We start from the raw sequence: 14,967 nt of genomic DNA, 5'->3' as shown, positions 1-14,967 counted from the left end.
GGTAGCCCCGGCTCCGGGCGAGGCCGGCTCTCGGCCCACGTCCCCTCAGGCAGCTGCCCCCCCCCCCCCCAGGAGCAGGGTTCCGGGCGTTAGGCCCAGGTAAAAGCAAAGATACCAGTGCTTCTCTGGGCCTGAAGTAGGGACTTTGTTTATTTTAAACAAAAAGAGTTCCAGTGACTTTCTGCATGCAGCCCAGTGTTGGGGTACAGCATGAAGCCAGCTCCTGCCTGCCTTCCACCCGCCAGCACCCCCTCAAACACAGCACAGAGATGGAAGCAGATCAGTGTACGCACTTTAATATAAACCATGTCATCATTCTGATAACTTTGGCAAGTACAAGGTAAAGTCCGGTAAAAAGAAGTTATTCCAGCACAACCTTCCCAACAGCGTGAGCATCACTCAACTTCTAGAAAGCCCCTTGTTTACACCTGTGTTGCAGGGAGAAGCTCTTAGCACCCTTTCTCCTCCCCACAGCAACAGAGCAAAACAACTTAAAAAAAAAAACTGGGAAGTGACATTCAATGAGTATACCAGCATTTAAATTAAGGCAGAATAAATAAGTGTTCTACATGGGTGACAGGCATTTTCAGAGGGGTGCTGGAGCCCGGAGCACCGCTGCCGCTCTCCCGCTCCTGCGTGCGGCCCAGCGCGGGGCGCGGAGCCGGGCTCCCCTCGGTGCGTGCTGCCCTGTGCTCCGCAGTGCGGTAGTGCCAGTGTGCCGCAGGCAAGCCAAGCGCAGGCAGTGATGGGATCCCCCACCCCAAGCAGGGTTTGGCCATAGGATTTTTATTTTACCAAGCAACTCAGCCTCTTCCCCACCCATTTTATGTGGCTGCTCCATAACAGCCTCCTTGTTGCTTCAGCAGCATCCCAATCCTGGACCAGAGAGAGATGATCCACTCACGTTGGGGAGGGACTGGCTAGCATGAAAGGCCACGGCACAGTTCAGGATTTATGGACCTGCAGCCACCTTTGGAACAATAACTGGTGACCAGCTTTGAGCCCAGCTCAGTCCAGGATGAGTGGCTTAAGGGGCACAGTCTACTTAAAGGAAGGAAGCCACTGCTCTTGGTAGCATGAAGAGTTTCCCTCTCTATTGGGGGGGCAAAGCAGTTGGACATAGCTGGGCAGAGTTAGCTCCACAAAAAAGAGTGGCCAGTTAGAGGGACAGGGCTGTTCATGTGAATGATGGTACATACCTCAACCATAAATACAACCACAGAGTGAATACAATTCTGCCAAGTAGCACAAGACACTTGGGGGAAAATAATGATAATAATAATAATAATCAGTGTCCAACTTTCCCTGCCAGGGGAACAGTCATTTAGAGGGAAATCCACCAAACAGCAGAAGTTAAAGAGCTCTGTTCCATCCCAGCCAGTTAGTGTATTAGTCCCAATTGCCTTAAACCATGAGCAAAGGACAGTACTAATCCTTTCAAAAAAAAAAACACCATAAAAACACATTCAGTTAAAATCTGGCTTCTCAAAGCCTTTATAAAAACCTAGATGCCCTCTTCAGTTGGTGCATAAGAAAATCCTAAAAATGCATCTGAGGCACTGGAGCTGCTGGCTGCTAGGTCAGGCGTGTGGGTGATGGAGGCAGAGATTGCTTCTTGGGTGAACTCCGGATCAAAGTGTCGCAGATCAGCTGGACCAGCCTAAGCCAAGGAGCAGAGGCACATAGTCATTTCAAGTGAGCAGACCTCAACCACCCACTTGTGTTCAGACAGTCTAACACAGCGGCTCTTCCAAAAGCGTGGTCACCACTGCATTTGCAGTTCCTAACCTGCACTTCAGCATCCCTCAGTGTCAGCATAAGACATCTGGAGAGGATTCCTTTTGTACCACTGTGTAACAGATAGCAACAGAAATACCCACTTACCACATTGGGGTTAAATGGAGGAGTAATCCTCTTGTGGTACAAGTCATCCCAGTTTATTGGGCTGAAGAATACATGGTTCTTTATCTCAACCTGCATAGAAAGCAGGGGGGAAAAAGTCAGTCTTCTGCTAACCCTCCTTTTCCTGCACCTGCCAGCTGGTTTCATAGCATTAAGTGGTTGAAGAAAGACTTGGAACTACCACATATCCATGCAGGGGCCATGTAGCAAGTCCTTAATACATGAGGGTCGTGGTCCGGTAATCCCTTGAAGGGAGATGACACTATCACACATTGGTGTCCTAGCTTGCCACCATACCTTGAATCATAGTGTTTCCCTTTGGAAATCCAAGTCAACCCCATATACCCCTTTTTAGGAGGCTTGAGAGACATCAGCGTGCATGGAAAGCTTTTCCAAGGCAATGCTGTTATGAAAGAAAGGCTCAGAATAGAAAGGTTTCCTATCCATCCTCCCTCCTGATCCTAATGCAGGCACCTACAAAGTCTGTCTTGGCACCCAGCCTCCTCTTCTGGTCCTTGTGGAGAAGTCCCTGGAGGATGTCACAAGCTGCCACAGTCTTGCTTCCTTGGATCTGGAGTGGCTTGTGCAGAATGTTGTCATACATCTGAGACACATCGCGGCTGTAAAAAGGAGGCTAATTTGAAAGAGAGGAGAAGCAGCCAGGTAAAACATGAGCTACCATAAGGAACCACACATCACAGGTCACAATGAGTCCTGCAGCGAGTAGATGAGGGAGACCTGCCACATCTCAGGTATCAAACAGATCTCTCCATTCAAAGGGTAACTGTATGATTGAAACAACTCTAATTCAGGATTCAGTTGTCTGTGTCAGGTACCATGTGAACACCAGACCAGCCTCACATCACAACTTTCAAAAATAAACTCTCCACCATATAGAGTAAAACAGACAGCTTCCAAACTTACCAGTCCAAACAGCATCTCATAGAGGACGGCTCCTAGGCACCACCAGTCTACTGTCCTGTCATACGGCTGCTTCTTTAGCACCTCAGGAGCCAAGTACTGGGAAGAATCAGAAGTAAGTATTTGAGTCAAATTATAAGGGAAGGGCTTTGTCCTCATAAGTGCACAAACCTGGCTGCACTTCAAGCTGAGCAAATGCATTAGGAAACACAGATGCATTTCCTACTATGCTTTGATAGACTTTCTGCTTGCTTCAGAGCAACAGGTTTGAAAGACACCCACCAAAACCCTCAAAGTGTTTTTCTGGGCTACACAAGGTATAGCCCTCCTATAGAGGTATAGGTATAGTTAGTCCTCCTCTATAGGTATAGTCCTCCTCTATAGGTATAGTCCTCCTCTATAGGTATAGTCCTCCTCTATAGGACTTGTACAAGGATTTGCCACCTGGCACAACTCAGCCAGCAAACCTGTCCTGCACCGACACATTACACCTCTAAGAGGCTCCTGTGGTTGAGAAACGGCTGCTGCAGTTTTCAGTCCCATTAAGTCTGTTCAAAGCAGCAAAACTACCAATAACCACCACCAAGGAGCAACAGGGAAGAGTTCAAGCCACCTGCAGAGCAAGGAGCACGTCAAGCCTGGTCTCACACAGGGTTATCTATGTACTATCAGGCTCCCTATCTAGGGCAGATAAACATCACACACCAAAAACCACAAAACAAAGCTCAAACATTCCTGCTTGGTTCATGCTGTACTATCACAGAAGTGGGTCCCCACTGAAAGCCAAGGGCTACCACCAGGAAATTGCTGCCCAGTTCTGCTGAGCTTGAATATTGAAAGGCATCTTGTTTACAGATCCTTCTTCAAGCTACCTGAGGAAGGGCAGCAAGTGTATTACCTAGGCCAAAGTGCTACCAAAATCCCCAGCTCTAAGGAGCAGGAAAAAAGCCTCCAAGACAACAAATTGGAGATTTTTTAAGCAAAACTTCTGAGGTGCATTGGAGAACAGGCATTTCCTCCCCTCTGAGCAGTGTTCACATTCCAGAGGAGAGCCTGGTCCTCTCCTCTGCACAGGGTGTTTTGCAGCTCCTGTGTACCAAGGACACGGAGAAGGGCACAGCAAGGTCCTGTGTATGTCAGTACCAGCAGGCTCCCTGTTCTGCAGCTCCACAGTATCAGAGCAGGTAAACAGCCTGCTCACAGGCTTGCTCGTGGGCTCCCAGGGTCAAGGTAGTCTCCACAGCCACCTGGAACAGCCCCAGTTTCACAAGACTGGCCATTTCTGAGTGCAGGGATCCCTGCCCCCAACAGCACAGCAAATTTAGAGTACTAATCAGCTGCTACAGGTAAAACTGTCTCTGCTGAGTAGGGAAGACCTTATCTGAACTCCAACTTCAGACTGACAACCTCAAAGAGCCTAAGACGGTCTAATTCATAGAGCCCATGTTTTGAGATGCTGAGCACCCACACAAGTCTGAGACCCAGAGCAGCAAGCCTCTGAAGGCTTTCTGCTCCCACGTCACAGTGAAACCCCAGCACATGCTTCTACCTCAGGAGTGCCACAAAAAGTAGAAGTTGTCTCCTCTTGCTCCATTCCTTCTTTGCAGAGTCCAAAGTCTGTCAATACTATGTGTCCCTAAAGAAGAGAGGGAAATTTCAGCTTGGCTGACTCTTTCTAGGGAGGAGACAGGATTTCCAAGCATTGGCCTTCACATTGCACCTCATCTATGTTTTAGTTCCCCACTGTTCATCCACTTCCCCTCCCTCACCTTCTGGACATCCTGTAGTACAAGTACAGGAGCCTATAGAGAAAGTAGAGTCCAGACTGGTTTTTCAATTTTTTTTAAATTTGTCTAAAACTGCATAGCTATGAAGAGATCCAGCACTGCTGTGCTTTGACAGTGCTTTATCCCAGACCCACTTTATATAGCAGTCACCACCAGAGTAGCAGCAGTGACTTGGTCTTCACACCCCTGATCCCTGCCCACAAGTTCAGGTCCCAGTTTTTGGGAACGAGGTGAGGGAGCCCCAGGTGTGCAGTTCTGCAGAAGGCAGGCTCACTCCCTCTTGCAGGTCTGCACAGAAGTGCAGTGGTGCATACATACAAAATCCATGCAATTAAGTGAGCCGTAGCCCCACTTGCAGAACCATAGCCCTCTGTTTATGGTCCTGATGCTTTTAAAGCAGAAGGAAAGGAGCATGAGCTGTGAATATACCTGGCAATCCAGGAGGATGTTCTCAGGTTTTAAGTCCCTGCAAGACAAGAAGAGCTGTTTGAGCAGATTTGGCCAGATATTCAGAAAAGCCTGATCTGAAACAGCATCAGCTAAATACAGGAGCTAACAGACTCCACAGTCCAGTTCACCAAGACCTTCACAAAGTGCAGATTCCCATCACTGTTGGTTATCAACATACAACATATGCAAACATAGAAAGACTGCTGTCATACAGGATCCAGTGGTAGCCTGCATTTCCCTGCATATCTATGCATAAATTGGCACTGAAACAATTTCTTCCTTCTCGTGCCAAGTTTATTTTAGACCTTTTCACCCAACCATTCTTCTTCCCACTATCAGGCTGGGAGCATTTTTTTTTTTTTGCTCATCAGGCCCATGCAGACAGCACCCCACTTGCAGGGTAAAATGTCAGCAGTGCACTGTCTTGTCTGGGGTAGGAGAGTCTTCAGCTACTCCAGTCCTGCATTTTGCATGGCCCTAGAAGTCTTTTCCTGCCCCAGCACTGCACACAGCCTGGCTGGGCAGACTCGGTGCCCCTGCTCTCCCCAGCAGGACACATGCCTTACCTGTAAATGATGTTTAAAGAATGCAGGTACCCAATTGCACTAGCAACTTCTGCAGCATAGAATCGGGCCCGGGGCTCACGGAAGCAGCGCTCCCTTTGCAAGTGGAAGAAGAGCTACAAACAGATAAGATTGATCATTTCTTCTCTAAAAAACTGAAGGATGTCTGGAGTAAGCCTGAAAGCCAGCTACTTCAGTGAAAACCAATTTGCAGCAAGTGGCACATGAACAGCACCAAATAAACTAAGCAAACCAAATGACTAAGCAATCTAAACACCTGTCCAGAAATTGCTTCATTTGTCCTCCTCTTATGTCACCATCTCACTTAATTCATTGCCCCAAAACTGGTCATCTGCTAATCTAGTTAAGCTTTCTAGCTTGCTACAACCCACAGGCTGTAGTATGGCCATGAAGAGTGGTACAGGCACAAAGCTGAACCCACTAAGATCCCCAATATGAATTAGACTTGGACAAGACATCCATGTTAACGATATCACCCAGCCAGTTTCAGATAGCACAGAAAAAGACAACTGAAGAAAGAGGAGCTTCTACAGGACAGAAAAAGAAGTCTAACATACTGCAATGGAATCACCCAAGCACTAGACTGGAATCCAGAGCTGGCCCACAAGTGGGTTTTGCCTAAAGCTTGCCAACATCAGCATTTCCCATATTCTCTGTAGGATTTTAAAATGCCCCTAGCACATGTTTTTCTCAGCATCTGTGCCTCGGGAATCATCTGACACAGGTCATATCCAGCAAGATCTTCACTCAACTTACAGGTGAGCTGGCATGCCAGCCACTCCTATCCAGTCCTTGCCAGCAGTCAAGGCAACATTATATTTCAACATCATTATTTTCTGACAAGAAAGAGTTTTAGGCAATAAAGCACCATGTTTGGGAAGGACCAAATAGAGGATTAAAATAAAGCCTGTATGTGCACTCACCTCTCCCCCGTTTACATAGTCAAGCACAAAGTAAAGCTTCTCCGAGGTCTGGAAGGAGTAATGGAGTCCCACAAGGAAGGGGTGCTTGACATTCTTCAGGAGCACGTTGCGCTCTGCCATGATGTGGTTTTGCTATCAAAAAGCAGGCAAGACATTCGTTTCAGGCAAGGGTCCAGTCCAGTCTGACATAGGGGCTCACTGCTGTTTTGAAAAAAGTGGAAGCTGGGAGTTCTAGGGGGTCATCTCCAGCCCCAGAAAGGGAACCACTCTCTTCTCTCTAACCTGATTCATCTCAGTTCTCCACTTTCCCATGGCACCAAGAAGTCCATGTTTAACATGTGACTTGTCTGTGTGAATGCTCACTCAGCCATGAGATACCCCGATTCCATTACCAGGATTGCTCATACGCTGACCACTATTTGCAGAAGTAGCCAAGGAGAGCAGACATACCTCTTTTTTCTTTAGGATGGTTTTCTTATGCAAGACTTTCACAGCATAAAAAGTCCCATCACACTTGCGCTTGGCCAGGAGAACCTGCAACAGAAGGTCTAGTCACAGGTTTCAGTCTCACCTTCTGCCACTTAGTGTTTCCTCATTAGCTCACCACTCTTGTGAGTGATTTACACAGAGTACAGCTTCAGAGGGGCACGTACAAAGTTTTACAGCCCAAGCTCCAGCCCACTGACTTCCCAGCACTTTCATTGCCAGAAAAAGGCACACAGTGTCTCCACATACATCTCTTACACACCCAATAGAAAGTAGTTTTGGAGTATTTGGGCATAGTCCCATTTAAACTGTATCCTTGCTATCTCACAAGGTACAGATTTGTCTAGAGATCTTTTGCTAGCTGAAGAAGTCTGAGGCTTATTTTGAATCAAGTACTGCTCCTCACCATCACCACCCTGAGCATGAAACACCTCACACTTCTGTCCTTAGAGAGGCTGCAAGACAGCTCAAAGTAAGAATGGACCATGAAAACCCTATCTCAGTTCTCATCTGGTCTCAGGCCAAACTCCTCCGGAAAGGTGCAAGCAAAGGACACAGCTAGAAACTCCTTCAGCAAGGAATTCTCTTTCCAAGCTGCCTCTAAAGAGCTACAGCCCACCTGTACCAACCCACTTACTTTTCCAAAGCTTCCTTTGCCAATAACCTTCAGGAAGTCAAAGTCTGTTGGCTTGGCACTGTTGGGCAAGAATGAAGCAAGTTAATGTTTCTGGGAGAGAAACATGCAACAGCAACACTACCATCAAAGCAGAGTTCCATCTTGGAAACAGGAGTGTTTGTGAAAGGGATTATTTGTGAAAGGGATTAAAGGGCACGGGATGGGTGACCCTCGCTCCCAGCCAGCTGTCAGCAAGCGGGGGATTCACACCGTGTGTGTCAGTGCACCCCGCAGAGGATGAGCAATCCCTCAGCAACCCACCTGCTGAACACAGCAGCAGGTGAAAGCAGCTGTCAGGACCAAGTGGCACCTTTACAGGGGACACAGTTTGTCCCCATTTCTAGAGAAAGATAGTCAGGGAGCCAGCAGTGAGGGGGAAGATCTTCTCTTACTACCTCTCAAGAGAGATGGGACAAGAGGCTGCAGACATGGACAGGAGAGGGTGATTATGGTAACAGGGACCAGCTATAGCTGAATGTCTTGAAAGCTAGTGCATTGTTGACACACATGGAGTTAAAGGCCAAGTAAGGTAGTTGTCAGGACTTTCACAGACACCACCCATGTGAGACACAGGGACCAAGGGCATTCCCCTGCCAGATCTCTTCCCTGCACACTCCACACCCTACCCGGCTTTTGCAGGGAGCTTACTTTGGGTTAGCAGAAGGTCCAAGGTTGATGTTGTCATTTGGTGTCGGAGGCTAGAGAGGATAATAATAATATTAGTCGCAAGGACCACACTGCAGGTTGTGCTTTCTCTTCCTTAATACAGCATCCCTTGCAGAGAGCCTTTGAGAAACCCATCAGCAAGAAACACAGTGGATGCCTTGGTAAACTAAGCGATGGGGAAAGGGAGAGCAGAGCTATGCACTAAAGCAATAGTACAGCTGGAGGCTGTACTAAGCTAGAGTCTCATCCCATACTTACAAAGAAAGAGAGAGTACTAAGAGACTGCTTGGCTCCCGACTTGAGGCTTTCAAGAGCTGCTGTGCCGCCACAGAAGAAAGGCACTGCGTGGCTCAGTTGCTCACCGCAGCACCGAGACAAGGCGCTCCCCGCTGCCTGTGCTAGGCAAGCAGCCCTGCGCACAGCTCAGACAGAGGAGCACTTCTGCAGCAGGACATCAGCACCTCCCCCCAGCCCTGCAGCCCTCTGCCCACTCCCATTAACCCCCAAAACTGCCAAGTCTACAGCCTTGGGAGTGGCCTTGTGCACACCTAGCACCACAGAGGTGCTCAGCCCTCTTCCCAATGACAAGGAGGTACACACATACACATAGTCTTCCTCCTGTTCCTGCTCCCCAGGAATCTTCCCCTCCCCAGACTCTGGGAGCATTATGCCTTGTCCAAAAGGCTATATAGGGGCTCTCCGGTCTCCTTTTTCTCTACCCAACATCACCCACAGGGACAAGGCAGCAGGAAGCCTCCCAGCCACCAGCCCCTCTCTTCATCCCAATGGTGAGGACTTGCTGTCTCAGAGCCATGATCTCACCTGGGTGCTTTTGTCCGGGCTCCGAGAACGCTCCATTAAAAAAGCAACTCGTTCAGCACTTGGGAAAAGAAGAACCCAGTATTGAAAACAAAATCCAAGAAAGCAAGCTTCACACCATTAACTTGCCAGGGGCCAGCACAGACCCCAGTGCATCCTCATAGGAGACCTCAGCTGAGTTCCCCAGCTGCCCCCTTGGTAGGGGGCAGGGGTGCACACACACTGGGGGAGGCAGGGGACAGTGGGCACACACCAGCAGGAGATGGGGGGAAAAGGTTCCTGGGTGCGTGAGTGATTTGAACAAGCACAAACATATTAAATGCTGCAGTTAGCCCTTGATTTGCAATAGCAGAAACCGGTCAGGGCACCAACACATGGAGACCAGCACAGCCCAAGCAGCAACACAGCATCAGGGCCAGATGAGGTTGCAGTCCTCCTGGCCGTGGCCAGGCCCCTCGAGACAGACTCGGCTCCCGCCCCACCACGCAGGGATGCTGCGGCACCCAGCCCTGCAACCCAGCGAGCATCCCCGTAGGGCAGCCAGGCAACCCAGCTGCGCTGGCCGCACTTAGAGGCCATTCCCCCAGACCAGTGCAGACCAACGCAGTTTGGGGCTGTTGACATTGCAGGGAAGAGGGGCTGGCCGCGGCAGCCAGGGGGGGCTCGGTGAGCAGAGACATTAAAGCACAGGGCTCTCGTCTACCCAGTGCAGCTGCTGCTGGAGAAGTTGGACTTGAGCAACACTTGTTGGTTCAGACCCACCCTGCTCGAGCATCACCGGGGAGGGACAGGTCCTGCCACCCCAGGGATTCCTCCCCTTAGTTTTAAGGGTTCCCCCACACCCCTTGCAAAAGCCAGGATTAAAGAGATGAAGAAGAAAAGAGCTCTGCGCCCTTCTCCCCTGCCCGGAGAGCTTTGTCCATTCCCCCTCAGCCCCACCAAGCTCTCATACACCACAGGGAGGGGCTGAAGGCTCCCATCCCCCCAGCCACCCTTCACCCTGCCCCTTCCAAAAAGGGGGCCCAAAGGTCCCACCAGCCTCCCCCACATCTCACCTGTGGGCGCTCCCCCTCTCTGCCCCCACGCACTGCCAGGCACAGACCCTCGGCCATCCCAGAGCCCCCCTCCTCCATGGCCGGGCTGACCATGGCAGGAGATGCTGGGCAGCAGCGGGTGCTGGCAGCTGTCCCCGGGGACTGCCCACATCTGGCCGGTGCCAGCCAGCTCCATCCACCGCCGAGCTGGCGTGGGGGTTATCCGGCTGAGCTTTTAAAGGGCTCTCATCCCACTGGGAGGCCTTCATACTCACTACGAGCAGAGCCTGGAGCCGGAGGCCTTGATGGTTTGTCCTATCCTCTCGCGGCCGTGCTTGATGAGTTCTGCGAGGGAAGTTGGAGCACCGAAGCCGATTAGCTGGCGGCGCAATCACAAGTGCACAGAGGCATGTTTGTTCTTCACTGACCTTGCTCTTCTCTCCACAGCCGCCCTCCTCCCTCTTCCACCCACATACCAAAATAACCAGGAAATTATAGGAACCAGGACAGCTCCCCTCCCACCCCAGCCAGGAGCCCTCAATAGCTCACAGGACGGGGAGAAGTGCCACAAAACAGACACTCTCTCCCATGGCAGAGAGGACTCGGGCTAAAGCACCACTGTCAAGCCTCCCTGGGCCACCCCTGGGTCCCCAGGAGGGACAAGGAGAGTGCTCACAAGGACGATGTTGTGCTGGGATACGTCATGCACTTGGCACATCCACTGCCCCTTCCATTCAGGGCACTGTGAGTAATTAGGGACATGAATGAAACCTTTCAGGGCCCTGCAGGAGGTAAGCCAGCACACACACACACATCGCAGCAAGTAAGTGACTTGCCCAAGGACACGCAGCCAGTGCCAGAAGCTGGGATTCCCACCACGGATCATCCCTGCTGCTCAGCCACAAAGTCAGTTGCCACCACCCATCATCATCACCTCTCCCTTCGTGGAGAGGCAAAGTCCTGAGCCTGCTCCTCCCAGCACAGGCTGAGCAAGAGAAAAGCCCGAGAAGTGCAACCTGTATGGAGGAGTTCCTTGTTTTGCTTAGGAGCAGATGACAAAAATATTCCAAGACTCAGTTTAACTCCCTGGCTCAGCTCTAATTTTGCTATTGGAAGGAAAGAGAAAGTATCAAAACAGTCACAGAAACTTACGCACACACATACATGCCAAAAAGGTGCCTTTGTAGATACAAGCAAGTTTTCATCCTAGAATAGCTCTTCTACAGACCACGGACTTGGCAGCACCAGCTGCCAAAGCCCATTCCCCCAGGCAAGGAGTGTGTAGGACAACAACAAGTTTTGAGGTAAACACAAGCCCATTTACAGAGCCCTTCCTGCACAGGTCTGGGGATCTGCCAGATGCAAGGACCTGCACACTCCAGAGAGCCACCAAACCAGGCACCACCAGCAGTTCTGGGACCCAGGGCAGGTCTGATAAAGAGCCAAAACCAGGCTGTGGTTTTAGAGTCTCTGAATGGCCAGGGAGGAGAAAGCAGGAATTTAAAGAAAAACCCACAAACCATTCAGTGAGTGAGCTTACAGCATCAGGCTGGTCCGAGACCCTGACCTTGTCCGGTACTTTCCCCTGCAGCAGGTAGACTTGTCCCAGCCGGCACCCACCAGTTAGGGACAGCACACAGGCAGCACCCAGACGGATCAATCCCCATCTCCTCCCACTGGGCATAGTCCTTATTTCCCTGACAGTCTGGCTCTCCCTGGCTCAGCGAGGTCTACTGAAGGTCATCCAATGCCTGCCTCGGTGCTGTGTCTGTCCCACAGCCTGCTCAAGAGACCAGCCAGATATCATGGTCACAGCAGAAGGATATCAGCCCTGCCCTCCAAATCTGAACCCTCACAAGCTTGGTTTTGGCCCCAGGGTCAGCTTGCTGCCATACACGCTGTTCTGATCCCAGACTCAGGGGAAAATAAAAGACTCCCTTCAGGCATAGATGGGCATGTCACAACTTGGGCATCTTGGGGAGAACATGGGCAAGCCTCAGAAACATATCCATCTGGCTTCGAGGTATTCGCTGCCATCGTAGGATGCAGGACAAGTTCCTGACTTGCTCTAAGGGGCTTGGACAAGGCTGCTTTAGCAAGGTCTCCACAACCTGCAGCTAAGCAGGGGCATCGCTGCTGAGCACAGGCTGCGCAGCTCTTCCAGGGCCACAGCCCGGCAGCCTGTTCCTGCTTCCCTCCACCAGCCCCATTCTGCTCCACTGCTTCTTTGCTGGAAGTGAAGTCAAGAGTCAACAAGTCCTTGCTGACCAAGGGCAGCGTTTGCCAACAAAGCTATTTCATTAAATGTACTTGCTCTGAGGCAAGAGTCTTTCTGCAGTGAAGTACCACATGCATTTTTAGGATATGTATATCCCCATCCCATATTACTTTCTATTCAGGCTCAGAGCCACCTTCCCCAGCCTGAGTCCACCTCCAAAGCCAGGTTAGTTTCTAGTTTAAATCTCCTGAGCAGTCAAACAGGCTTTTCCTTATCACTAACAAACCCTACTCCCCCTAAAGCACAAAGATTTCCTGAGCGCACACACACTGAACAACAGAATCAGAAATAGGTCACAGAAATACGCTGGGATCCTTGGTTATACATGCCCGGCTGCATCCCTCCTCGTGCCTGCTGGGGCAGCAGGGATGCTCCAGGCATGGCCAGGGCCACAGAGAGCATCAGCAAGCAAATCCAGGAGTTCCCTGATATGATGTGACTATTACACACCAGGAACAAGCCACTGCACCCCACACCCCCTCAAAGAACATTTTGCCCCAACACCCAGGCCAGAGGCATCTCCCAGGCAGCAGGCACCCACTCGCACAACATAAAGCTGCTACTTACAAGTTGGAGCAGTTACTGCAGCTAGATCTCCCCCCCAAAACATCCCTCAGTAACATACGTTTTCTTCCCAGCACAGCACAAGCAGCTCCCTCTTCCTTCAACAGTTCTGCCAGCAGTGACCCACATTCCCATGCTAGCCCAGCGTTATTTGCTACAAACACATTACTAATGCAACGCGTACCTTGCACGGAGATGCAACCTCATAGTCTCGTCATCTGCAAGCTGCCTCCCACCCTCTTCCCTGATGTCACCACTCTCAGCATCATTTCCTACCTAACCTAGATTGCAAACCCCTCCGAGCAAGTGCCCCGTCCTCTCCCGCTCTGGGAAGGGCTAGTTGCCAGCATGGAGAGGCAAGGAGGCCTGGCAGGCTGTCACTGGGACAGCAGGCAATGTTTTGGAAGCAGCACAGGGTTTGGAGGGGCAAGGTTGAGAGAGGGGCACCTAAGGCAGCCCACAACTTTAACCCAGCACAGGGGCTGCACGCAGCATAAGGGGAAGATGCCCCAGTTTCAGCTCAGAGAAGGAGCACAGGGGGAGGTGGGAAGGACAACTCCTGCAAACATGCTTTTACTGGCAAAAAACCCCCTCAAGCTTTCCCCAGCTATAGATCTAAAAAGATAGCTCCAGGCCAGCACTGAGCTCCACTTTCATTCCCATTGAGACACTACAGCACACAGCAAGTCTGGGAAGAGGTTAGGAAAGACTTTAAAGGACTTCTTCACTTGGGGAAGCTTTCTTAGCTGCCCTCTGCAGAGCTCCTGGTTTGTCCAATTTTCTCTGGAGGATCCTTTCCCCTACACCCCAGGGACACTGCAAACCAGAGCAGGAACCCCAGCCAAACAGCCCTGCCTCTGAGCAAGCTGGAGCCCACAGACAAACAACCCTCCAGATTTTAGAGAAAAACTACATGCAAAGCTGGAAAAAAACCAGCAGGTGGCTAAAGCTTGCAGCATTTCACAAAAAATAATCCCACAAAAACAGAGAACAAAGCATCAAACACACCTGGGAGCACATCTACCAGCAGAGGCTGTGTCCTGAAGCATGGGAAGCAGTTCACAGCTGGCAAGCACAGAGACCCCTCATTCCCTGCACTTCCCATCCTCACACCAGCCCACCCTGCCAGACCTGAAGCCCAAGGCTCTTCCCTAAAACTCAGGGAAGAGCTTTGTTTCTTGCAGCAGTTCATTTAGCCCATGAACACAGACACCCCCACCTTCCCAGGGTGATCACACCACTGCTGCTGGCTCTCTGCAGCCCTTTAAAGAGAGCAGGAAAAGCTGATCAGCTGCAAAAAATGAAGACACACCTGCTAGATACACCCAAGGAGTGAGAATTTTGGTGGGGGTGGTAGTTTTGGATGAGGGAGGGGTGCAGGTGGTGGGTAGGAGCCAATTCCATCCTGGCCGGCATCTCAGGAGTTCAGAACAATTTTTTACACATGGTAGTCAGCTGGAAACTTTGTCCACTGTCCTGTGGTTTGGAGGAAGGTCAAAACTGCTGTTTGGTTCAGGTCAAGCCCAGAAGAAGCTGCTCCTTCCAGAATCCTCCACCGACCCGGGAAGACTGCAGCCCAGAGCAGCCGGCCCGGCGCTTTGCAGCAGTATTAAATGCAACCGTAAACACGTGTGGAGGGGAGGACTTGGTGTCGGAGGCGTGCCATGATTTGAGAGAACAGAGACTAAGCTCTGAGCAAAAGGAGGCATTAGAGGAGGGCTGGTGTCTTCTCTTTCTCTTCATTAAAAATAAAGCGTTCTCTTTTTGCTTCCCCTGTCATTTTCTATAAAATCTCCCATGTGCGGCTGCAGCAGGAGACAGCCCAGCTTCCCAGGGGCGCGGAGGGGCTGGTCACTGTGGGACAGGTCCCTAACCCC

The 14,967-nt window shown here is 50.7% G+C and overlaps 1 protein-coding gene across 1 annotated transcript; it reads right to left on the bottom strand.

Annotated features, from left to right (window-relative positions):
* Window positions 1–1,504: 1,504 nt before the first annotated feature.
* SGK2 (serum/glucocorticoid regulated kinase 2) lies at window positions 1,505–14,282 on the bottom strand. The gene is made up of 14 exons (XM_072879113.1): window positions 14,099–14,282; window positions 10,524–10,593; window positions 9,218–9,275; window positions 8,378–8,427; window positions 7,691–7,748; window positions 7,018–7,101; window positions 6,568–6,699; window positions 5,627–5,739; window positions 5,040–5,076; window positions 4,373–4,459; window positions 2,827–2,922; window positions 2,381–2,536; window positions 1,885–1,974; window positions 1,505–1,660 (listed from the first exon to the last, which is right to left on the bottom strand). The coding sequence occupies exons 1-14, from the start codon at window positions 14,280–14,282 to the stop codon at window positions 1,505–1,507; spliced, it is 1,371 nt and encodes a 456-aa protein (XP_072735214.1).
* Between the last annotated feature and the right edge of the window lie 685 nt (window positions 14,283–14,967).

Source organism: Ciconia boyciana, chromosome 14 (assembly GCF_034638445.1).
Source record: "Ciconia boyciana chromosome 14, ASM3463844v1, whole genome shotgun sequence".
In the NCBI taxonomy this organism is placed as follows: Eukaryota; Metazoa; Chordata; class Aves; order Ciconiiformes; family Ciconiidae; genus Ciconia; species Ciconia boyciana.
This window is presented reverse-complemented; position numbering and strand designations above follow the sequence as displayed.